General features: G+C 47.9%; 3 protein-coding genes across 3 annotated transcripts; all 3 read right to left on the bottom strand.

The window, feature by feature from the left end:
* Positions 1-8,034: 8,034 nt before the first annotated feature.
* Positions 8,035-9,656, bottom strand: LOC127343503 (bidirectional sugar transporter SWEET2b-like). The gene is made up of 6 exons (XM_051369631.2): positions 9,408-9,656; positions 9,271-9,307; positions 8,957-9,176; positions 8,676-8,834; positions 8,434-8,553; positions 8,035-8,332 (listed from the first exon to the last, which is right to left on the bottom strand). Exons 1-6 carry the CDS (start codon positions 9,457-9,459, stop codon positions 8,225-8,227), a joined length of 696 nt encoding a protein of 231 aa, XP_051225591.1. The 5' UTR covers positions 9,460-9,656; the 3' UTR covers positions 8,035-8,224.
* Positions 9,657-13,705: 4,049 nt separating this feature from the next.
* LOC127343502 (bidirectional sugar transporter SWEET2b) lies at positions 13,706-15,207 on the bottom strand. Its single transcript, XM_051369630.2, has 6 exons — positions 15,065-15,207; positions 14,928-14,964; positions 14,614-14,833; positions 14,333-14,491; positions 14,104-14,223; positions 13,706-14,012 (listed from the first exon to the last, which is right to left on the bottom strand). The coding sequence occupies exons 1-6, from the start codon at positions 15,114-15,116 to the stop codon at positions 13,905-13,907; spliced, it is 696 nt and encodes a 231-aa protein (XP_051225590.1). The 5' UTR covers positions 15,117-15,207; the 3' UTR covers positions 13,706-13,904.
* A 2,380-nt stretch (positions 15,208-17,587) lies between these two features.
* On the bottom strand, positions 17,588-20,909 carry LOC127343501 (uncharacterized). The gene is made up of 4 exons (XM_051369629.2): positions 20,611-20,909; positions 19,936-20,357; positions 19,743-19,850; positions 17,588-18,056 (listed from the first exon to the last, which is right to left on the bottom strand). The coding sequence occupies exons 1-3, from the start codon at positions 20,786-20,788 to the stop codon at positions 19,749-19,751; spliced, it is 702 nt and encodes a 233-aa protein (XP_051225589.1). The 5' UTR covers positions 20,789-20,909; the 3' UTR covers positions 17,588-18,056; positions 19,743-19,748.
* Positions 20,910-26,110: the final 5,201 nt, after the last annotated feature.

Below are 26,110 nucleotides of genomic sequence, written 5' to 3'. Positions count from 1 at the left end.
ATCTTAGGGCAGAAGATGAATGTGTCGGATGGGCAGATTTTGCTCCTCCGATTGTATCAGATTTGGTGGCCAGCGAATTAGCTGCGTCGTCTGGTTAATAGATTTCAGTTTCCTGTCAAAAAAAAAAAAACAACTGTAGGGTCGAAGGGGGTGTGCGGCACCCCGTCGGCACTGACCCGGACGGCACATAGCAGCTCCCATCGCTAACCCCTATATGTCGACCAGGTCCGCGCATACAACTGACTGCACACCCGCGGTGGCTACTTGGTACAAGGCCTAAAAGGAGCAGGTACTTCGGTTTTCCTTTTCTCTTTCCTTTTTTCTGTTATTTCGTATCTCGTATTTTATTTCTCGAAATTGGATTCTATTTTTTGAGAACATCTATTTTCAAAAAAATGAAACTGAACTTTTTAAAATTTTGAATATTATTAACATCGGCATATTTTATAAATTTGAAACGATTCAAAGTTCAATCCCAATATTTTTCAAATCTAACCATTTTTTAAAATTTGCAAAAAGTTTGATGTAAACTACAAAAAATAAAGAAAAATAAAATTGAAAACAGAAAAAGTACGAAGAGAAAAAGGAAAAAAAATAGAAAACATAAAATGAAAAGAAGAAACCAAAAAAGTGGGCTAGGTCCATCGGCGCAAAGGATGTGTGATGCTTGCTAGGCGCCGACCTAACCGGCATATAGGAATTGGTGTTGGTAAATCCTAGGTACTGCATAATGCAGCCGCTATCGCAGGCCCCACACAGCTATGGACCTAGCCCATATATAGAGGTTCGCTTCTTCCGTGCAATTAATCCGCCTAGTTTTTTCGCTTTTTTGTTTCTTTCCTGTTTGCTATATTCTGCCTAGTTTTTCCTAGATTTTAAATAAATCTTGGTTTTAAAAAATATTCATTTCTAAAAATGTTCAATTTAGAAAAATGGTCAATTCTGAAGTTTTCCAATTTTAAAAATGGCCTGTTTTGAAAATTGTTCATTCTCAAGAAATATTAAAAAAAAAAATTTAAATGCCCATTTTCGAAAAATGGTCAATTTCCAAGAATGTTCAACTCCGAATGTTCACTGAAAATTTTCCTTTCTCAAAAAATGTTAAATTTCAAAAAATGTAAATTTTAAAATATTCAAATTTAAAAGATTCCACTTGAAAACATTCAAAACTTGAAAAATGTTTGGACATTTTTTGAAACAGCAAAAAAAGAACAACGGAAAAAGTAGAAAGATTGAAAACCGAAAAATGGGGGAAATAGATGTGTGGGCCCAGCCCAATAGAGCACCTGCGGGTGCACGCTTGTTGGGCGCCCACATGATCGCTGCTTTGTGTAGCCTATAGGACCTCCCGGGGATAAATAAAGAGAAAGAAAATAGGTAGCTAGGCCTCCGGAAATCCATATTGACACCCGGGTTCAGATGCTCACGTTAACTGGACCAATCAGTCTCCTCCAAATTGATGGCAATCGGGGTATTCTCTGTCGTATTCGGCTGGGCATGACGAATATTGAACAGTGGCCCGTTCAGATGTTGGCGCATTAATTACGACGGTCCTTTTTGTTAAGGCGCGCGCTAGGCGTCGGTCGCCTGATCCGGACGCCAGGATCGGTTGCTGCCGCGCCCGCTCGATCAAGATCTTACGGTCAGGAAAATATCCCACGTCGCTATCTCATGCTGCGTTTAGTCAGGCTGCATGCGAGTCCGCTTTGATGGCTGCTGCCTTGCATGTGCATCATGCACCGCTGGTCAACTGATTGGCCCCACCATGTGCTACCTTTATGCACTGTAGGCTGTTAATTTCTTATACTACTACGTACTAGTATTTTGTTCATCGTAGTAGGGTCCACCATGTATTATTGTTAGGTTTTAGAATAGAACAAAAGATGGTGTTTACAACAATACTTAACAACGGTTCCAATAAAAAAAAATTAATAATTATCTGTACCAAAATATATGTACAACAAATCATCATTATATTTACAACAATAATTAACAGAAGAAATAACATAATTTTTTGGATCTTTACAACAATAGACAACCCACCATTTTAATATAAAAGAAGAATTCCAACACTAAAAAGTCTGAAGCCAAAATATTTTTACAAACAAATCACCAGTATATTTACAACAATAATTGACATTGAAACCAACAAAAAAAATTGTTTTTACAACAACACTCAACAACAATTTTGATGAAAAATAATTATTCCAACACTAAGAAATCACATGCCAACAATTTCTTTACAACAAATCACCAATATATTTACAACAAAACCAATAAAAAATTGGGTGTTTACAATAATAGTCGACAACATTAACAATTTCTCGTGCTAAGAATTTTACAACAAGTTATATAGTGATTTACAACAATATTCTGACATCTCTCACTACAAAATTTATACGTAAATGTTACAAAATTAACGGACGCATACAACATCTCTGAAGCTGTGTGCAAAATAATATTAGCACCGCTAGTAGTCAAAGTTGCGCAATGCACTTGTTGGTATTTTGTAACATGTGAAAGTGGAGAAGGTAGATTATATTTAACTACATGCTCCAGGTTATAGTCAAAAAGTGAGTATAGTGCATGTCCATATACGTGCAGTACTGCAGTGATGTGAGAAAACGAGGGAACAGTGAGGCCAGGGCGAGATGCAACCCATGTGCCGGAAAGAGAAGAGAAGCCAGCAGCGTGGGTCCCAGCGCAGATGACAGGAAAAGCAGGTGGACGTGCGCGACGCGAGAGCGACCGATCTCTCCCCCGGATCGGTCGGCTGATTCCAAGTATTTTCCTTTTGTTTAATGTCTCGGTACACACTTATCACCGACGTTCTGGACCAGGGTCACCAACAACGGCACACGCATGGGACTCGTCTGGCTCAGCCGTCGTAGTCTCAGATGGAGTGATCTCCTTTGTTTGGCGTGGGAGGTGCAGAGGTAAAACTTCTGAAAAAAGAGATCCAGTTTTTGTTCACGGAATCGCATTTTCCTTTCTCTGCTCCTAGATTGTACTTTGTGGTGCCCTCTATTAGGGCGTTTCCAGTGCGCCGACTCAAAACGACCACATAAATGATCTGCTTAAGAGAGTTTACGTGTTGATGTCCGGCCAGCTGGCTATTGGCCCGGGAGACAAACAATTTGAAATGAAGTTTGAAAATCACGCAAAAATTTGATAGAAAAATTTCATTGAACTGAACGTAATTTACGTAGTTAAAAAATAAAAATCTAGACCCTAGTTTGCAGCGCCACTGTCTTCTTCATTGTTGGAGACGAGGTCGACGAAGGACGAGGGTGCCTACAACTGATGCGCACAAGCAGGGACCTCCAGCGGCTGCGACATGTACTGTGGCTGCTGCGGTGCGTATTGCGGAGGTTGCGTGTAATGCGGTGATGTGTTTGGCGGCGCGTACTAAGGAGGAGGTGGGACCATCTAGCGGCATGGAAAACAACTAAATTTAAAATACAAATAACCATACTTGTCGTCGGTCGGGGGGGGGGGGGGGGGGGGGCGACGGCCTAGCATCACCATCGTTCTTCGCATGGGGCATGCTCTCGTGCCCAGGCCGGTACGGGCGGTCGATGGTGAGACCAGAGTAGAGGCAGCTCGCTGGATCATCGTGAACCACCGTCTCATGATGAACTCGACAATCATGGCGAGTTACTCATCTTCGCGGTGGGTTTCTTCGGCGACGGTCCGAGCGTTAGGTCAAAGATCCTCTGTCGGTAGGCTTCCATGAAGAGCCACCCAACCTCCTCGGTAGGCAACCACTCGCGGGAGACTGCCATGACGCGTTGGCGGAGCTGTTGGTCGGCCTGCTCTAGGGTGCGGGCGGCGTTCCTCTGGTTCGCGCAGACGTATCCACTCCTCAAATTTGGTGGACCGATGGGTTACGCCAGATGTGTCGGTCCATTTTGGTCACCCCGCTGAAGCATGTGTGGCCTGTTCGCCTGCCCGCACGGACCATTTCAAACATGCCACTGATGGATCATCCCACTGAAGATGCCTTAGATCATCTCTAACAGAGCCCGTAAACGCATGAACTGAAAAGCGCGAGTTCAGTCTCCTGAAAAACGTTTTTTTGAGCGAATTTGGAGGTGGCACAGAACATCACCAGTATTTGGAACCAAAAATTTGAAAGTTAAATCTAGCGGGAGAATTGTTCATTGCAAACAAGTTGGTAAACTGAAATTGAAAGTTCATAGTTGATCGCAAAGTAGACAACACATATAAGATGTTCCGCCGCCGCGCGACCTAACGACGATCGAAATTCGGCCCTCCCGGGACCTCTACGCGCGGCGGAGGACGGGGCGACTGACGACGGCGACCTACTCGGCGTCAAGGTCGTCGACCTCCTTCTTCACGCGGAGGACGGCGGCCTCCCTCTGCGCTGCCTCATACGCGCGCACCTGCCGGACGGCGTCCGCCTCCTCGCGGCGGAAGCACGTGCGCGCCTCCGCCTCCGAAATGACGATGACCTGTTGGATCACCATCGCCTCCTCCTCGTCGTTAAGGACGTAGTCTCCGGATTAGTCTCCAAAATCGGCGGCATCAGGCCCTAGTTAGTCCAACGCCGCGCGCTCCACTTCTGTGCGCCCTCGGAGCGGTTCCACTTCCGCAGCTCCACCTCCGAGCGGAAGACGAGGGGGCGCAGCGGTGAGTTGCTGCCGCTAATCCGGCTGCCTCCTCTCCCGCAGCTGTCGGCGCCAGCCATGCTGCTGCGGTGGAGCTCGCGGAAGAGAGGATGTGGCGGCGGCTTGGCTCGGATTGCTCGTCGGAAGTGGAAGCGGCAGACAGCGGAGTGGCGGCAAGCGGCGGAGGGGAGTAGGGTTTTGGAGCTGAGCTCCCCTCGCGACTTGTATAAATAGGGTCTGCACGCTCAGTTTCTCGAGCCCCCGAGAAAGTTTTTCAGGTCGGGCTGCCGATTCAGACTCTACTCTACGCGGATATCGACCCGAGCCCGTAAATCCGCCAATTGTTTTTAGTTCCGGCGATATTTATGGGCTGTGTTAGGGTTGCTCTTAACACAGAAGGGTTCGTAGGTATTGTGGCTCACCGGCGTGCTGACAGATGTGTCCCGGAACCATGCGGGACACTCGAGGAGGAAGGACATCCAAATCTATGTTTGCTAATCCCCAGGTAATTTGATGGTACAGTTTGTTACCTCTAAATAATTGGGTCATGCATGCTTGCATTTTGCACACATTCCGTGGTTGCGCAGGTGGCCGTGATGGATCATGTATGTGCATGCAACAACCTTGATGACACCTGCTGCTGTGGTAGTATAGATCTGCTAAACATTTTTGGTTTTCGATTGCGTAGATAATTAGTGTCATGGTCGGAAGGTGCTTAATAAGGCCTGTTGCAACGATATTATGATAATAAGGTCAGGATCGAGCCGGCTGATGTGGAAGAGGGAGGTGGAGACCATGACCCGACCTTCGTGCACAGCTACGTTGCTGGTAAGATGCATGCCGATGTTGTCATGTTGGCGATGTTTCACAGTTTGAGGTGTTTGTTGCGACTTGCGAGGCAGCCATGGAGAACAGGAGTTGAGGAGGTGTGCTGGTGCAGCTCAGCATGCAAGCGTAGACGGCGGGTCAATGAGTTGTGTACTTATCCAGGGGGATACAGGACGTGGAGGTGTCCACTTCGCCGGCAAAACAATGTTCTCTCCGGCCCCGTCCCTACCGCCGCTACAGCTCCCGCCACCCGTTTCAGCGCATGCGCAGAGTTCCAACCGGTCAGGAGCCGATGGGTCTAGGAAGCCATCCGCAAGTTGTACCGCGGGTACAGATGGTTCTCCTCCGTTTCGAGCGTGTTACTGCTGCGGGACCTGCTACGGAACTGTACTCGACAGCCGCAATGTATTTATGTATTCCCCCTTTACTAGAGTGCATAGCTCATTTATTAATGCCTTAGTCTTCAATCTCCAGGTGGAATACAACGGTCCAGATTACATGTGCATTTGAACCCGGGAGCCAAAACTCCACTCCCGCTAGGCCTCTACTAGGTGGAGTGGTGCCCGGATCAGCTACTCCCGCCATGTTGTTGGATCTCACTGAGATGTGAGATCTAGACCGTTCGTCCATTGTAGAATATACCTCACTCTTGATTTTGTTTACATTCGTATGAGATTTCCCTTTGATGTGTAAAGAGCAGATGAAGAATAATCTTCGTAATTAAAGTAGCATATCCCCAACAAAAAATACCATAAGTATGCAGGAAGGCAACGACTTGTAGCACTCAAACAAGAATATCTGCAGCATGAATGCAAACATTTGCAGCAGATATTAGATACATTGCAGCATCATGGTCGTGTCTTTGCAGCAAAACACGTACTAGTTTGCAACACATGCAAATTATATGACAAATTACTAACATTGTATTATAGCACGTACTGACCTCACCATCATGGGCTCACCGACAACAAATCCGATGGTGAGAGCTTTCTTCAAACCTCTAGTCTTGAGAAGAAGTCACTATTTGTTATAAGTTGCATTTTAATTGTGACATAAATTGCCATTGGTCCCCTTTTTTAGTAAAATTGTGAATCATATTTCCGCATATTAGCTCTGGTATTTGTGTCAATGCCTATCTGAAAATTTTAACCATTTTGCGGGAATGGAAGTAAAAAATAATAATTGTTGGTAAACCAAACGTTTTCTGCACAACTATTTAAGCTGTGCACGGCGGCATTTTTTTCCTTTTTTTAATATAGGTGTGTTAACAACAATACATGCATTTGCTAAAACAAAATAAAGGTACATAAATGTGGATGCATTTATGTAAACTAAAAGAGCTATACACGCTTGTTGCTTCATTTACATTTACGATTCAGATAACATGATCAAAATAACTATATTTTGATTAGACCTGGCTTTAAGAATTCCAGGTCTCATTTTTCTGCAATCCCTACAAAGCTACAACATCAACATTGCTCACAGGGGCGGATCCCTATAGGGCCAAGCACGGTAGATATGCATTTGTCCAACTAACTAGCATCAAGCGGTGGTTGTGCAATGCTATCGGTGTGCCACACTGCCACAGCACCCTATATACTTTCCTTTCCTTGTCCAAGACATACACCCACATATATCATACTCGCCATGGCCAAGTTCAGCCTCTTCCTCCTCACGCTCGCTATCGTCGCTGCCGGAAACGGCGAGCACGGTGGAGCAGTCGCCTATGCCATCGACGAGAACGGCGACCTGCAGCAGCGGCGGGAGACCATGGCGGAGGCCGTCCGTACATTCTCCAACCCCGTATCGGCGGCAGCTGCCGACGCCCAGACGGTCAGACGGTTGGCGATGTTTATGAAACGCGAGCTCGCGCCCCTCGCGCCGGTGTTCAGTGCCATCCGGAAGATGCCGGTGAACAGTGCCGCCGACGTCCGCAGCTGGGAAGAGGCGTTTGACGCGGCCTTTGAGCTGCTGATGCGCCACTTCCAGCCTATATGGCCACCCCAGCAGGGCTACCCCAAGACCGACGACCTGTAAGACTGTAACATGCATGATGGCTTCGTCTTAGTCTTTAACAACGTACCCTAAGGTGGGGTGCATAGGACACCCGAAAAATTTACTCCTCTTTGTCTAACAACACAGAATTTCACCATGGTGTGTACCCTGGAACCAACATTTTTATCTTCTGTAGCACCATGTTTGCACCAGGTCCGCTCTGCTCTTGCTCCGCCACTGATTGATGCAGAGGCTGGGGAGATACCCCAATTTCGGAAATAAAATGCTGGGGGTGCTTTTCTAGTACATACTAGCTTAGGTCTGACAATTGCATTCCGGAAGAACAATTGTTTTGGGGGTAGTGCACTAAATGAGTACCTAATGTTGCAAAAATAAGAGCTTGAATACCGCTTGTAAATAATCCAAGAAACATGACTTCGGCCACAAAGGCGAGGCACCGAAGGGAAGTAAAACACAACAGTCTTGTGTGTAAGTGCTGATGGAAACTAGATAATGGATCTGATGTAAGGCAGGATAACAGAAAATAATTGCAGTGAGGTGATTAGGAACAAAGGTGGAATCAAATGAAACATTTACCCTTTGTATTCTTTCCAAGATAACAACATATGAACAGAGTGATAAGCCAGCAAAACTGTACAAACAGAATCAGCACCAACTAGGTAAAACAGGTGATGCAGTACTCTCCGACAGAAGCCCAGCCACTCTTTCTAACCTAGCCAAAACCGATGATCAGTCGCTTGAACTTCTGATCACCCAAGCAAAGGCGCAGATGAATCCTTGCATCTCCATTTCCTGCTGTAGTAAGCGTAGAGTCCCAGCTGTGTTGCTCCCAGGACAACTCCAAGCCCGTTAGGCAACTGAAAGTTCAGACGCACACAAGTCTAATTGTCAGCACATGCATTCAGATAAATATACATCGATTCAAGACAGTGCAAATTGAAATGGTTGGGGTGCTCACATAGATGAAGAAATCACGCAGCAGAAACCCATAAATCGCGAAAGAGGCGCTCATCAGAAGTGTAGAGAGGGACAGGTAGAAGGGCATGAACTCCACACACTCGGTCCGAATCACCACCCCCTGAACAACCAAGGATGGAGACATATGTTAGAACAGTTTTATGATACCCTGTTGTTGCTTAAAACAATGAGATAAGAGAAATTTATCAGGAGCCCAGTTTAGTTTGAACTTTGAAGGCATACCATAACGGCTAGTGGGGAAGCAAACATGGAGATGAGAGACACCATGCTCACGACGCCAACGAACTGCTGCCGCATCCGCTGATCGAAGCAAGTGAGACTGGAGAACGCGACAAGCGCAAACCCGCAAACCAGGAGCACAAGGAGCCCTGTGATCTTAAGCTGTGAAGGAAATTGATAACAGGTTTCAGTATACCAGGAAGTTGTCAGAGTCTACAGTCTGAAGGTGTCTCCCTGTTTCTTTGATGAAAATGAAATGGGTTCAGGATGGGGGGAAAAATTACCCTTGTCTTCCTGCTGTCGGCGTATATGAAGAAGAGGGAAATGTAGGCGAGCTGGAACGCTGCTCCGGTGCCGTTGACGGTGGCGACAAGGAGCCTGCCGTCGGAGACCCAGGGGAGGCCATACCACAGGCAGATGAAGCAGTTGAGTAGGGACAGCATGTAGGGGAGCCCATCGAACTGCTCCGTCGATTTGGCTTTCATGATCCTCTTGAAGGTCGGTCTGGAAAGCAGGAACACAATCCATCAGAAACCTCTCTCCAGGATGATCAGACCAATAAAACAAAGAAGGAAACAGCGGGTATATGGTTGCTTACACAGGTGACAGGAACAGAGCGAAGGCGAAAAGGTTGCCTGAAATGGTTGACAAAAAGATGGCCAAATTCTCAGGAGATTATTCATTGAAACCACTGGGTGCTTGGAACTAGGGAGTGTGAAGGATGAAGATCATTACCTGCAAAACCTGCCGCGAAGCAGGAGATCTCATACAAGGAGAGGGAATCCATGAAAGCCTCCTTTTTTTTGAGTTGGATGAAATTTGAGTTGGATGAAAGCCTCCTTGTATCTTCCCTTTTTCCAAGTCTGCCTTCTTGTGCTGAAACTCTCCGGTTCTTATAGACGACGGGACGTGTCAGTAAGAGACGCAAACCCCACAGCCACAAGATCAAATTTACGGTTGAATCACTCAGAGCCTGGCGCTGGGGATGCCCCTCTACTCGTCTTCCCACCTGCGGAACGGGAGACTGCAAGCATGCATCTCCACTCACCCGTCCACCAAAAAAAATTGTCTACTACTCCAGAATCCAGATTCCTGTCATTTTCTTGAATCGTATGGATGTAATTCGCGCTGGCATGAATCGGTGGGAACGAGTACTCCGTATATCTATTTTGGCGGATAATTTATTTTACATCTTACCAAAAGATATTCCTATACAGTATTTTGTACCAAAGTTTTAGAAGGAACTCAAACGCATAAATATTTAGAAACGTATCCATGTAAGTTTTCATCAAATAATATGGCTATTTGCCGGGAGTGGTGTTTTGCCACATAGGAGTATATGCTCCCTTTATTTTGAAATGCATGTTACATACATTTTGAAAAATTGTAAAAAAAATTGAAACGAAAATTTCTTATCTACATCTTTACGTGCTATGTGCCCAGCAAGTTGTTTCATGAAAAATCGATTTGTCGTGTGACGTGTGTAAAAAAGATAAAATTCAATGCTAAAAATAAGGCTTTTAAAATATAAATTTTCTCTTTTTTACACATAACACAAAAATATTGGTTCCTCGCGAAACTTGACGGACACACGTATTTTGCGAAGATGTACATGTAGAATTTTTTGTCAGAATTTTTCGATATTTCAAAATCTAATTTTTAGGTAGAGGGAGCATAGGCACGTAGGAGCCGAATTGAATTTTCGCTATTTGACAAGCTAAAAAAAGGAGAATGCCACATTTATTTTCCAAAACTTAGGATGTTTTTTAAATTTCGTATTCCCTCTATCCAAAAAAAACTGCTTAATTTTTTCTAGATTACATCTGTATCTAAAAAAAATTGAGCTGCTTGCTTTTTTTTAGACGGAGGGAGTACTAAAGTTCTAGAACTGGATCCCGATTTAAGATAAGTATGGCGTAAGTCTAATGTACGTTACAATAATTCCTATAGGAGCTAGTCTGAGGGAATCTGTCCACTTGAGAATCGGGGAGCCGGGCCACTTTCCCCCTCGTCCTCTCTCTCTCAACTGCAACCTTGAGAGTCGTCTCCCATTTGCTGGCTCACCCCGATGCTTCCCTCAACGCCGAGGCCGGATGGAGCCATGGAGGTGGCTAGGAGGAGGCGCCGGAATCCCCTCTGTAATCTGTATATAGTAGGTGTAGGCTTCCTAGGAGTAGTTCTTGTGTGTTAGGCTTCGGCGTCATGCCGGTTTTCTGGCAGCTCCAGCCGGGTTCCAGCGCCGCCGGCGGAGTTTGGCGGCTTCGAGCTCGCGGTGGTTCATGGAGGACTCCGCTCAGCGCCGGATCAGGCCAAATCCGGTTCAATAAAGATGTTGGTTTTTGCCTTCTTTCCTTTTGCGGTTTTGCTGCGATGCTTCTCCTTCTGGCCGCCCGTGGCGACGAGGAGAGGGAGTTGGACGGAGTGGTGATCTACGGATTTGGAGAAGGTCGGGGAAGAGTGAAGCTGCAAGATGGAGATGAATACACGGTAGCCACAAGTTGCTGCCATGATCTGTGGCCATGCATGTGGCCTCTCCAAATGCCTTTCTTGGCATCTGTTCAACCTCCAACTAGGAGGCCTCTTCAAGGAGCAACATCGTGGAGAGTGGTTTGATCCCCGGCGGCAGGGAGAGTGGCCGGTTGTGGAGCTCCAATCATGGTGGAAGACTTCTAGGGCTCGTCACATTTCTACTAGTGTCCCCAGGTTCCTATGTGCTAAAGATTAGGACTATGTTGTAATTTTTATCTTTAATTTTAAGGCCATGTATGTATACTGTTGTAACCGTCCAAGATTAATGCAGGATATTCGGGGTCCTTTGAGGGCCCATTCCATGTTAAAATAAAAAAGTTACAATACTTCCATCCTTGAATCATGAATAGGTACACGACTACGATCTTGAGAACAAGCACCACCAGGTTCTGAAAATTCATTACGGGCAAGTTTGGTTGCTTGTACCCTTTTTCGTGCATGGGTAACTCAGCACTAGTGAAGCTTTGCGGGGTAATGCGATCTTAAATTCGTGTAACTAGTTTAGTTGGCAACAATTCATTTTACACATCATAGCAGAACCCATGGCCCTGTTTGGTTGACCACAATTTACGTTTTGGCTAATCGCTCGTCGTTTGGTTACATGCAGTTTCCCTAACAGCCATGTGGTGAGCTTACCAAGCAAAGAGAACACTGCATACAATGTGTTCGACAGAATTGCAGTTCAGGCAATGGCTAATATATAGCATACAATCATTAGGACTAATATAGTAGTATCAGTGGATAATAGTGTTGCACGACAAGTTCACAAATAATTACTCGTGGTGCAACACAAATTCATCAACCAATGGGTTAATATATACCACCTCTCAAAGTATACATACCTAGTATCAATTTTCATCAAGCCTAGCTACTCCTAAAATATACATCATCATCGTGATCATCATCACTACCGCCACCACCACATGCGAGCTGGTTACTCACAACTAATGCGTCTTCAAGAAGGCCGCAAACCAGCTCATCATATTCTCTTTGTTCATCGCAAGATACTTGGTGCCCTTTGCCTTGTGCTCCATGAGGTGGCTGCGAGCATGGTGGATCACAGTTGGAGAGATGGGCACTGCAGGAACACGACTAGCGAAAGATGATCTTCATATAGCCATAGTTTTTTATTGGCTTGTTGATGGAATCAGCAGCCCTTAGGTTATCTTGCAAGCAAGAAGTTAGTCAGATCTTGGTCATGATTGCTCCACGAAGTGAATGAACTAAAGGAAGTGCTAATTGATCCAATCTTGATGTGGAACAAGTACACATCATTGTCCATCACGATTTTGTTTATGTCTCCTCCATCTAGCACATATCCTCAAGCCTTTTGCCCCTCATGACATGAACCCATCTTACTCTACAATTCTTCAGATGGTTATAGATATTATCCAGGCTAGTTTGACGCCCACGGAACTTGAAAAAAACATCTCCAATAGCTAGTAGGTCCTTCTATCTAAACCCATTTTCAACTATTGTCATTTAGAATCGGTGGAAGATGAGAAATGAACTACATTTTCGACGTCTAACGTGGACTAGATTTCAGGTCATTTGGAAGAGGACGGCGAGGCTTCTCAGGAGATGGATGTCGTTGTGCAAGGAGAGATGGCGGCCGACGATTGGGAGATGGTGCGAGGAGCTGTAGAAGAAGGCATCAAAGGTGCCCCGGATCGGCTGGCACTAAAGAAGAGGAGGATTGCGATGAAGATAGTCGTTCCTAGAACTCTGGAGGCTCGCGCTAAAATCAAAGTGAAGATATGAGAGAAACTTGCAACACAAGATGTGCAGATGTGACACGCTCGGGAGGAAATCGGTGCCTTGGAATAAAAGGCAAAGGCGTTTGTTTGATGTTGCTAATCTCAAGTGTTTCATGTTGGTGGTCAAAACCCGTGCATTTACACGTGGAGTGGCTTTGCTTGAGGTGTAAGTACATTGGTTTAGACACATGGTGTGTGTAGTACTACTCCATGTCATATATAGACAATAATACGGACAATGCATATAATAGTATGTTTGTAAGTTGTCTATTTTTAGCCATAGCTATATGTGAGTATAAATTACAGACACCCTTCATACAATAACAAAAATGTTGTCTCAGCCTCCCTCTCTTGCCTTATTTTTTTCCTTCACATCACCAAAATCACCTATAACTACCCCTTGTAGATGGCTGAATCATCACATTGTACATGCCCTAAGTGATGGCCTCATGTGAGGGTTGTGAGCATGGGCAAACACAGCAAAAAAATAACTACTCCCTCCGTTTAAAAATAGTTGTCTTAACATTATCTAGGTAAAAATGTATCTCTAACTAAAATGCATCTATATACATCCATATCTAGAGAAAAATGAGACATCTATATTTAGATGGAGGTAGTAGTTGACATTGTAGAAATGAAACTGCGTGGAAGGGCCTTTAATCTATAAAAAAAATTGATAAGGGATCTGGTGTATAGCAGGATAACAAAAAAATAATTGCAACGAAGTGCTTAGGAAAAAAGGCGGAATCAGTTCAAATATTTCCCCTTTTGTATTCTTTCCAAGAAAACAACATATGGACAGAGTCATAAGCCAGCAAAGCTGTACAAACAGAATCAGCACCAACTAGGTAAAACAGGTGATGCATTACTCTCCTACAGAAGCCCCACCCACTCTTCCTAACCTAGCCAAGACCAATGATTGGTCACTTGAGTTTTGAACTTTTGATCAGCCAAGCAACGGCGCAGATGAGTCCTTGCATCTCCATTTCCTGCTGTAGTAAGCGTACAGTCCCAGCTGCGTTGCTCCCAGGACAACTCCAAGCCCGTTAGGTAACTGAAAGTTCAGACGGGCAGAAGTCTAATTGTCAGCACATGCATTCAGATAAACAACTCAAGTGCAATTTGAAATGGGGTCAGCTGCTCACATAGATGAAGAAATCACGCAGCAGAAACCCATATATCGCGAAAGAGGCGCTCATCAGCAGCGTAGAGAGGGACAGGTAGAAGGGCATGAACTCGACGCACTCCGTCCGAATCACCACGCCCTGAAGAACCAAGGATGGAGACATATGTTAGAACATTTCTATGTTAACCTGTTGTTGCGTAAAGAAATGAGATAAGAGAAATTTAGCCCAGTTTAGTTTGAAGGCATACCATAACAGCTAGTGGGGAAGCAAACATGGAGATGAGCGACACCATGCTCACGACGCCAACGAACCGCTGCCGCATCCGCTGATCGAAGCAAGTGAGACTGGAGAACGCGACAAGCGCAAACCCGCAAACCATGAGCACAAGGAGCCCTGTGATCTTAAGCTGTGAAGGAAATTGATAACAGGTTTCAGTATACCAGGAAGTTGCCAGAGTCTACAGTCTGAAGGTGTCTCCCTCTTTCTTTGATGAAAATGAAATGGGTTCAGGGTGGGGGGGAAAATTACCCTTGTCTTCCTGCTGTCGGCGTAGATGAAGAAGAGGGAAATGTAGGCGAGCTGGAACGCTGCTCCGGTGCCGTTGACGGTGGCGACAAGGAGCCTGCCGTCGGAGACCCAGGGGAGGCCATACCACAGGCAGATGAAGCAGTTGAGTAGGGACAGCAGGTAGGGGAGCCCATCGAACTGCTCCGTCGATTTGGCTTTCATGATCCTCTTGAAGGTCGGTCTGGAAAGCAGGAACACAATCCATCAGAAACCTCTCTCCAGGATGATCAGACAAATAAAACAAAGAAAGAAACAGCGGGTATATGGTTGCTTACACAGGTGACAGGAACAGAGCGAAGGCGAAAAGGTTGCCTGAAATGGTTGACAAAAAGATGGCCAAATTCTCAGGAGATTATTCATTGAAACCATTGGGTGCTTGGAACTAGGGAGTGTGAAGGATGAAGATCATTACCTGCAAAACCAGCCGCGAAGCAGGAGATCTCATAGAGGGAGAGGGAATCCATGAAAGCCTCCTTTTGTTTGAGTTGGATGAAAGCCTCGTTGTATCTTCCCTTTTTCCAAGCGTGCCTTCTTATGCTGAAACTCTATGGTTCTTATAGCCGACGGGACTAGTCAGTAAGAGACGCAAACTCCACAGCCACAAGATCAAATTTAAGGTTGAATCACTCAGAGCCTGGCGCTGGGGATGCCCCTCTCCTCTTCTTCCCACCTGCGGAACGGGAGACTGCGAGCATGCATCTCCACTAACTCGTCTACCAAAAAAAACTTGTCTGTCATTTTCGTGAAACGCATGGGTGTAATTCGAGCTGGCATTAATCGGTTTTTTGGCGACTAGCTCATTACTGACGCAGACACACAGGCAAATTCATTACTCGTGCCAGCTACATGTAATTCGAGTACTTGCGTTACGAGAAAATTGATTTTGCCAGCTACATGTAGGATCGTTTTCTGCGGTCGGCTGGGAAGCATCTTTCCTGGCGTCCAGGTAGTTGATATGTCGTATAGCGGATCCCCGTCATGAACACAAATCAGCCAAGTCGTTGCACAAACTTGTGGCCGAAAACGAAGAGGCTGGACGGCCACCGCTTGCTCGTGCTATTTGACCCAGCAGTCTCCGGCCAGTAGCTTGGACGGCCACGAACACCTCTGCAAAACGGATGACTATTAAGAGCATCTCCAACAGGTGCGCAAAAACGCGACGCGCTAAACCTCCGTTTCGGCGCGCTGCAAACCGCTGGCGCGCGTGATAACGATTTTTTCCCCGCCGGAGGCTGTATTTTGCAGCGCGCGTTGGTGCGGGAAAAAAGCACCTCCGCCGGAGGCTGTATTTTGCAGCGCGTTTGGACCGTTTTTTTCAAAATTAATCAAACGAACGATGAAAATTTGATCGAAATACGAATATAATTAAAAAGTTCAACGATACAGCGCGACATAGAAGTCGAAAATGAAAATCTAGCTACTCGGAGGAGTCCCAATCGAAGTCCGACGAGTGGGAGCTCGGAGTCGTCTCCGACACCAGCGTCGACGTCCACTCGAAGGAGGAGGAGGAGGACAGAACGATCGTCGACGGCCCTGCGCCGTTCTTCTTTTCCTCCTCCTTCCTCGCCGCCTTCTCGGCCCTCGCCGCCTTCCTCGCGGCGGACTCGGCGCGCCGCTTCTCGCGGCTCGCCTTCTTCTTCGCCTTGAGCGCCGCCTTCTCCTCCTTCTTCTGCTCGTAGAAGGCCTCCGTGGCGGCGACGTCTTCCGGGAAGCGGCGCGCCCACTCGAGGCGCAGCGCCTCGTCGCGCTCCGCGATGAGGAGGCGCTGCTCCAACTCCCGTTGCCGGCGACGCTGCTCCTGCGTGATGACGGGCGGCGGCGGCGCGAGCATCTCCGCCTGCTCCCGCGTGTAGACGTCGTGAAAATTCATTGACCGCCGGGAGCGGCCGAGACGCCACGCGACGGCGTCGTACGCCCGCGCCGCCTCGTGCGCCGTGTCAAAGGTGCCGAGGCGGATGCGCTCCTCGCCGCGGATCTCCGCGTCGAAACGGCCGCTCGGCCGCGCGCGGACGCCGTGGTAGCCGGAGGATGGGCGGCGGCGCGGCGGCATCTTCGCGTGGAGGCGGACGGCCGGAGGCGGAGCGGCGCGGGAGGGAGAGCGGCGGGGAGAGAGAGAGGCGCGAGAGGAAGACGCGTGGGAGGAGTGTCAGTTGGACGCTTCGCGCGTGTCGTCTATATAGCGCGCGCGGCAGATTTCCCGCGCGGGATAGCGCGAAAGCGCGCGGGCGGCAAAAGTTTTAGCGCGCGCGCCAATTTCCCGCCTCCGCTGGAGCAGCGCGGCAGCGTCCGCGCGCGGCAAACCAGCGGTTTTTTTGCCGTGCGGGGCTTTTAGCGCACCTGTTTGAGATGCTCTAACGGCGCGTTTGAGGCTGGCACGCGCCGCACCATGTCACTTCTTGAAATGACCACGCAAAATACGGCACAGAGAAATGGAAACGTTATGCAATCCTTTGGACAAGTCGGCAGTTTCACAAAACGTAGGCTGCTTGCAACATCTTTTGGGCAGCCGCTTCTCAAACTGGAGTAATCCTTGCCACAGTTCATCTTTTATAGTCTACCAACAAATATTCGATGATCTAACAAAAAGTCTACTCTCGAAGGATAATAACACAGGGCACAGCCAGCTCAAAATCGAAAATGGCATAGTCAACAACAGTACTGTAGATCATTTTCCTTCAACATGCAACATCACAGGCACGTTAAGAGTTATCCCTTCACATTGTAAGCGAACACCACGAAAAGCAAGCTATGGGGCTGTACTGCCAGAAAAAAAAAACTGTGGCGAGCAGGGTAAGGCAGAGCCCTCATCTTCACAAAATACAGAAAGCACTTGGGCTTCATCACCGCACCCTGCCTCTCAGACAGCCAGTTCACAAGTAAATTAATAAGGTCCCAGCATGTTGAATTGTATGCTGGACGACCAACATAAAGAGCATAACCCACACATATCAGGATTTTTTTTATTTCACGCAATGAGCAGTCTGATATGCTACGAACTACTAAAACCCACGACAATGAACATCTTCAATTGTGACACAGACATGAAAAGGGACATATCAGATGACACCTCCCAAAATAATAAGTATAAAAAAATAAAGAGCAAAATTTTCACTGTTGACCCACTTGAACTCATATGCTACAAGGACAGGAGAACCTAGAAGATACTGGACAAGGGGCAGTATTCACAATACTACGCCCAGGAATATTAACCACAACCAATACGGTGTAACTTTGCACAGCAAGACACGGAAACACAGGCGGAGAGAAACATCAGCTCGATGTCATGCAAAATCCTTCAACTTCACCATTTGTGTGACCACTCAACGAGTCTAGTTACATTTACCCATCAGCTTTGCACAACTTTGCATCTTCTGTCTTCTTACTTTCAAGTTCCAATCATGTACCTGAACACAATAAGGATACTTTTAAGGTTATTACCAAAATACAACTTAAATGACTGAAAAAACAAACATAAGACATGCAAAATCAACCAAGATTCACATTCCATGTCCAACGTTCACTGTAATTATTTAGCAAGGTATTGCTATCTAAGTCTCCGTCGACAGAATGGTGAATTTATCCATATTTGCAGTGATACCAAACAAGAGTAAATGCAGAGAATGTATCATAGATAGACTGCAGGTGCCAGGTGCCAACTGTCCTAGATAACTGAGTTTTATGTTAATCCTTGTCAACTTTAGAGCTACCTGTTTAATAAGAGCTCAGAAAATATCGCAAAAAAGGTGTCTCCTAGTATTCCTCATGTAGCACAGTATCATTTTCTTCAAGATAGCACGAAAGTTGTCTCCTAGTACTTTTCATTTAGCCATGGCAGCAACTTCGCTCACATCACTGACTACGCAAGCAATCTGGCCACACTGTTAAATCAAGTCTAGGTAAATCTGCCAACATTCTTGGACACCATACTTTACTGGCAAAAGAGTATTACAGTGCAAGTATTAGGCATTCACATAAAATTGTTTTACCACATATTTTACCACATAACAGGAAAAAATAAATAAAATATATTAAATTGGGAAATCACTTTGGTGTAAATAACATGAAATTCCCCAATGATATGGAATTTTAGGGCATAATTTTGCATACCATTTGCAATGACGATAAATAAATAGTGTGTTCTCACTTCTCACAAACGGTTCAAACATAATATTGTTCAAATGCTGCACCATACAGCATAAGCGTCCAATTCTAGGTAGTGTACAAGTACTGCAAAGACACTGCTCTTGAAACAACTATAGCAAATGTTAAGCTTATCAAACTTCTAACATATGCTCTGCCAAATAAATGACTATTGGCGTAGAAGGTACAGTGTTTATGATTCAACGTGCAGCCCGGGGTCTTATAAATGCAAATGATCAAATTTCTGAAGGTTTAGTATCACAATTCATCAAATGACTCATTGGTATCTTATGTGCTAAAATTTTGATTTAAGAACACGCTCAGTACATGTACGATATCTATCATGATATGACACCTCCATACATATTATGCTTCTATATTTTTGTACAGATAATTCTTGGTAAAAAAAAAAGGGGGGAGCACTGAGGCAACATGATGCTCTCTTATACTCTCCATAATTGAAGAAATAGGTACAAAAGCAACTCTATTAGTAATCGAGCAGCCATAAGATGAATTTGAAAGATTAAGGGGCACATGAAAAAGGCGACGTTGACAATTTGTTGGCATCACTGTCCTGTAGTTCAGTCAAATATGTCTTCAACTCTAGCATGTAATTAACATGCTGCCAACAAAGGTGTTGGCAGTTGTAATACTTTAAGACGGAAAGATAAAGTCAAACAACAAAACCTTTGTTTGATGTTCGTATACTGAGTGAGTAGCACTCATATAATTTCCTAAGAAAACGATCAAATTTTCCAGTTGCATCCAATTGTTCTACTAGTAAAGATTCCAGATGTTAAGCTATGTGCAGAATACCAAGATTGTGTTAACCATACACAATCTTACACTTCGTAGAAAATTTGCAGATTTCGTAATAAACAATATATTCAGTGTGACTCTCATTCAACAAAACATTATCAAACAAACCATAAAACGCAGAACCATCTCACCTCCATCTATCTCTCTGAACCAGCAACGGCATCAAAGACTCCACAGCAATCCCACCATTTTGCCCGATGCTGCGCAGCAGCCACAGCCACCGCAGGTCCTCGCGCCACCTGCAACAAATTTAACCGACCAAATGAGACATCACAGCTTCAAAACGTGGGGGATGGGTGGTAAGCAAGCAGAAACGGTTTGTACCTCTGTAGTCTGTGCACCATCTGCCTCACGAGACCGTGACACCTCACCCTTTGCCTCAGGTTTCTGCACCACAGATGCCGTGGCCGTCTCCCTGACCACCACCTCCTCGGCCGTCGTCTCTGGTTCATGCGCCGGATGCACCTTGGCCGTCTCTTGGACCACTACCTCCTCGCTCTTCGCCTCTGGCTCCGGTTCCTGCACCACGGCATGCGCCTCCGCCCCCAAATCCCCCTTACCCTCTTGCTCCCGCTCAGCGGCTTCAGGCGGCAACGCATCAACCATGACCTCCTCGGCCGTGACGTCCGCCTCAACAACCTCGACCGGGACCTCCGACGCGGCCCCCTTCTTCTCCTCCTCGTCCGCGCCAGCCCTCGGCGTCACCATCTCCTCGGAGCTCTCCATCGAATCCTCGCTCGCGTCCACTGCGCCCACAAAACACAGAATCAGAAACACACACACACATCCATCATATTATAGGGCAAGAAAAAGGCGACCAGCTCATAAAGCGGCCGGTGGGAAGGTGGGGGAGGAGGGGTGGCCGACGCCAGCGGACGGCATGCGAATGCCACCCTCGCCGCAAGCGCAAAAGGGGATTCTTGCCTCCCCAAGAAAGCGGCTTGGCGCAGATCTGCGCCGGCTTAAAGAAGGGGGAGGAGGGGTAGATGCCATACGTACCGTGCGGAATGTTAAGTGGGATTGGTAGGTGGTTGCCATCGCTGGCGGCGTCGCCGTGGCTCGAGTTATTGCTTCCCTCCTTGTTGTTGTTGGCGTGGGCGCCGCCGTCGGAGCCGGCAGGGTGGCCCCCCTGCTGCTTCTTCTTGAGCTTCGCGCGCTTCTTGGCGCCCTTCGGCATGGCGGAATTCGAGGGTGCGGCGCCGGCGGAGGAGGAACGGTGGAAGGGAAGGAGAGGGGGAGGAAGAGGAAGAGGAAGGAGATTTGTTTTGGTGTGGAGGGAGGCCCAGGGGATCGCCTCGTTTTTTGTTAGGTTTACATGGCACAAGAGATGGATCAAATTTGAACAAGATTATTTTTTTTACCTGCGGGGAGAATAAAACATTTGCTGTTCACGGGTTACGGTTATACACTTGCACGTGTAAAATGTTTTTATTTTGAAAATAGTCCAACCCTAACGTTTTTGTTTGACGTAAGGCTATGCCCGATGGATTATACTACAAATTAAATGATTTTTTGGCCATGTTTAAAAAAAGATTCCTTGATTTACAAGAGTTTCAAGAATTTTGAAGGGATTGGAGTCTTATACTACCTCCGTTTCAAGGAATAAGGCGCCCTCGTTTTACGAGCTTTTTGTTTGACCAAGAATAACTTCAAATAGATAAAGATTATTTGTATGAAATTAATATTATTAAAAAGTTCTTTTCAATACGAATCCAACGATACTATATACATATAATATAATCAAGATTTTGTTGCTCAATTTTTATGGTCAAAGTTCGTCTTGAAATACGCGTGCGCCTTATTCCTTGAAACGGAGGTAGTATTAGTTTTTTTTATCATGGACTGTTTAATCAATGAGATTGCAATCTATAGAAAAAGATGGACTCTTTGCACTATGTTTCAAAATTTTCTATTCAGTTCAAATCCCTAAATTTGCAGGAGCTGTGATTACAGAATACAAAAGCTTGTTTCAAAGAAAATTATGGAATACAAAAAAAAAATCGGTGCACGTGTCCCGGCCGTTCCGCTCACGAGCGTTTCGTTTTGTGTAGGTGGAGTGAACACCGGATGCTCACTACCCTTCGTTGGACCTCACCTCTATTTAGCAACGCTGGCTGGCTTTTAACTCGTCCACCTGAGGTCTGGAGCGATGATCTTCTGTATCCCATCGTTACTACATCCACGAGCCACAACGTTATTTAGAGCATCATAAACCGCGCATCCCTAAACACGGTTCGGTAAAAACATCGGATCGGTTGAATGAGAGTGTCGATGCATGTTGCCGTGTCTGAAGGAGGCCTCTTTCCAGTAACGCCTAGTAGGAATTGTGGAATTCAAACATAAATTAAAATTTCCTTCAAATTTCGTTATATATTACGTAGTTGAATGAAATTCGACTAAATTTAAAAATGAACCTAAATCTACTCGTCGGTGGGGCGTGAGGCGAGCGGCCAGCCTCGCTGTCCTTCCATGCCTTCATGGCCTGTGCTTGCCTCTCGGGCCTACCCGTTCGCATACGCCTGAACCTTCCTATTCGCATCCCGTTGGGCGATGTTGGCCATGTACATCACTCCCCCTTGCATTCGACCATATTCTGGTACGCCAACGCCATTGGTGTTGGCGCCGCTTCCCTGCGCCCTGAGCTTTCAGTGCTGCACGCTCTTCATGGGACTCCTCGGTCAGGGCGACCCACTGGGCCTTGCATGTGTCGGTCTCAGCGAGTCGTTGAGCATTGATCTTCAGGATCCTCTGCCACTCGATGGCCATGAAGTATGTGCTCCAACATGTCCTCTCACTGCTCCTCCTCCTCCTTCATCGCCTCCCGTAGAGGCTCCTCGTCGAATGAGTTGGCTTCAGCAGTGGGATATTTTGGCCCAACATAGCGTAGGTGGTGGGTAGGATGGATGCATTGCTACATGTGAGGGAGGCGAGAAGGGGTTTGGCGAGAAACTATGTGGCTCTTCGTGTGGTGGCCAAGCTTTTGTACATGGACATGATCGCATGAAACAGAGGCGAGAAGCGAGGGAGAAATGGCAGGAAGGAGCGATGGTGTACATTGACGCCGCCGCCGCGTGGAGAAGGTGTGTCGGCGACGAGAAGTCTCGCATGCCTCCGCGTAGGAAACCTCCTCACCATTAATAAAGTTGATCGGCGGTTCAGTTCAATCTATGAAAGGTTTGGATTGTGTTCGGTGCGCCCGCAACATGCCCTATGGGTCAGGAACGCCCAAGAGCACCGAACACCCAACTGGACCGTATTGAATAGAAAGCCGCTTTGATACACGCGGGTGCGATTTTCTGTCCTACCTGCAATGCCTCTAGGATAGGGTATGTACAACGGGGGAGACGTTAGTCTTCTCTTAGATATGGCACATGAGATTTTTGCTCAGTTGGAGGATATAGGATAGTGAAAGAGAAGGCTTAGAAAATAAGAGAAGGCGAGTTTCACCATTGTATTACATGTTTTTTCTTAGCAACATGATTTTCAAGCAAAATTGAATTAACTCTCATTAATTGTTAATTGTAAGGAACGATAATAAAAAATAATGCATTGTACACGTTATAGCTATTGCCTTGTCCAAATGAGGTGGAGGGCTAAGAGAAGAAAAAATAGACATGCCTTGCCTACCATTATACATGTCCTAACAAGGAAAAAATAGAAGCTGATTCAGCTCCAAACTGGTAAGTGGTACTGTGGTAACTAAGAGCATGTCTAACATGCCCCGTATTTCGCTGCCCCGTATAACGCTCGCATTTCGCCCCGTATCGAAAAACTGCTAACAGAAGAGCCATTCCGTCTAGCTGACCCCGTATTTCTCCCCGTATTTTCAAAAATAAAAACCCCGGGAAGTTCATCTTCATTGATCATACTACGGATCATACATACGAATCAACGCTTCTACATCCAGAATGCGCGATCCTACTCGGGGAGGTCGACTAGGTACGAGTCCGCCTCCGCCTCCGCCTCCCGCAACTCCGCCTCCTTCGCGGCGGCGATGGCCGCCGCCACCTCTTCCTCCTCCGCCCTCTTCCTCTTGGCGTCGTCCTTGAGGAACTGTCGTAGCGCCTTCAACAAGTCGGGGGTCTCCTCCTCCTCGCCGGCGAGCGGAGCTCCTCCAGCGCTGGTGCTCCCGCTGCTCCAAGCCTCCTTCGCCCAGCGGCGGCGCTCCCAGTCGGCGCGCCACTCGTCAAACTTGGGCCCGCTCATCGGCTTCATCGGCGGATCCTCGTTGTACCAGCGCCTGCCCGCCGCGAAGTCAACGAGCTTCGGCGGGACGTACGTGGCGCCGGCGTACCTGCAGGCCGCACGCCGGCTCCCGGCGGCGGATCTCTTGCATTGGCGCCGCCACGCATCCTCCACGTTGTCCGGCGAGGCGGTACTGCGGCGGCGGGCGTCCATGCCGGATCTGGGGTGGAATGCGGCGCGGGGGAGTGAGGAATTGCTCGCCGGAGCTAAGTACGGAGGCGGCGGCGCACGGCGGAGCTAGGGTTGCGAGTGAGGGGTTAACCCCTCACTCGCACCTGCGCCCAGTATAAGTACGGGGTGACGGGGCCGATTTCCTGGGCCCCGTATTCCGCCGAAACGGGCCGGCCCGAATACGGGGCCTGCTAGACGCCCCAAATCGTGCCTGCCCCGTATCCCGCCGGAATTTTACGGGGTGGGCGGATTATACGGGGCATGTTAGACATGCTCTAATAAGGCCAGCGAAGCACTACACTTGTTTTGGCTATGGATCCATTTTCACACCCTTTCTCACTTGAGACCTGGCGACACATTTCCTAGCCGCAGAAAATCGCGAGCAAACATTTCTTATTAAGATGCAGTCTTGTTTCAAAGAGAGCCACATAATCCAGAGCGGTCCTGGACACCTCGAGCTGAACTCGTGCTGGCCCCTGATGCCCGGGCCGGAGGTGTCCCCTTGCAGATGTCTCCACCGATGCAGGTGTCGTCTCGGCCGTGGCCCACGCGGGTAGAGACTGATGGACGAACTGGATCCAGAGATTCAGCTATCAGCTCACAGTGGCACGAGGGTGCCGTCTTGGAAGGATCGGCCGTCTAATCGAGGATTAGCTCGAGATGGCGCGCCGTGCCACTGTTGCAAGCTTCCATCAACTCCTCGTCCGTTCGTTCAAGCCTGAAGTCAGTTTTCCGTCATGAAATGCGCTCACGTGGTTACTGTCGTCTCTAGTCTTCAGATTTGAATCTGCCCGTCTTCCTAAGACAAAAGACAAACCGGATCTACTTACCAATAGAAAAGGTCTGAATTGTTCAAATCTGGGATTATTTAACTGCTGTGTTATCGCGATCGATCTGAGTGCCAGATTCCTTTGGTTTGTTTTAAACCAGATTCCGTTTTGTACTAATTCAAGATCGACGGATGTACTGCTTCAGGAGGAGGAGATCCGGAGGCGGGCCGGAAAAACCATGCAGGGTTCCGTTCTCTTGCCAGCAACACTGCTGGTTCGCTATGATTTCGGTGGCCTTAGCGCATCTCCAACCCAGCGATTCAAACAGACGAGCTGCACCGTTCGTCTTTTGCGTTTGGGTGGCCGCGCGGACACCGGACAGCGGCCTGCATCCGCGTGTCCGTTTGGGTCGCACGCTGCGCCCAACGCGGCGACCCAAACGGCCGCCATGTGGTTCGTTTTCCTTGCACGGCGATGCGCCATGGCAGGCCTCAACGGGACAGCAATGGCGGGCGGGAGAACGTGCGGGAAAATTCCCGCGCGCGAAAAGGCCATGGACGCTCGCGCCCAAGTTTCCCGCCCAAGGTCGCCTGCTATAAAAGACGGTGGCGGCCTCGCAGACCTCACACCCGCTTTGTTGTCCTCTCCCCCTCTTCCTTCTTCGGCGCCCTCGCCATGCCGCACACCCTGCAGGTCACATGGGCCAAGCTCTCCCTCGCCGCCCGGGCCAGGTTCCCGCAGACGGAGGAGAAGGAGCGGACGGACGCGCGTTGGGTCTCCGACGATGAGGCGCTCCGCGTCGCTGCCGAGGGGGCGGCGAAGAAGGAAGAGGACGCGGAGATAGTGGAGGCGCCCGCGGCTGGCTGGCACGAGACCGCGGATAGTTGGTACGAGGCCGCGGAGGAGGAGCCCGTCGACGCGGAGGACCTCGCGCTGGCGAACATCAATGCCGCCATCGAGGAGCGTCTCGCCGATCTCACGCGCGTGACGAAGGAGCACGAGGCCACCTGCAGGGCCGGCCGCCGCCGATTAGGCGACCTCCTCGGCCAGAAGAACCAGCTCCTCGCTATGCGAGCATCCCGCCACTTCATCCAGCTCCCCTCGCCCGAGCGACGCACACGGGAAGCTGCTGCGTCGGTGGAGCGCGGCCGACAAGAGCGCATGCACCGTCGGAACGAGAACCACGAGGCACTGGCGGCCAGCCGCATCCGCCTCCAGGCACGAACCGTTGTGGAACGCGCCGCCCTGTAGGAGCTGGAGCTGTGCGGGAAGCGAATGGTGCCGCCGCAGGAGGCGGAGCACGAGCGCGCCCT

The sequence above is a fragment of the Lolium perenne genome, chromosome 3 (assembly GCF_019359855.2).
Source record: "Lolium perenne isolate Kyuss_39 chromosome 3, Kyuss_2.0, whole genome shotgun sequence".
Classification (NCBI taxonomy): Eukaryota; Viridiplantae; Streptophyta; class Magnoliopsida; order Poales; family Poaceae; genus Lolium; species Lolium perenne.
Note: the sequence above shows the minus strand (reverse complement) of the source record. Positions and strands in the feature narration are given on the sequence as shown.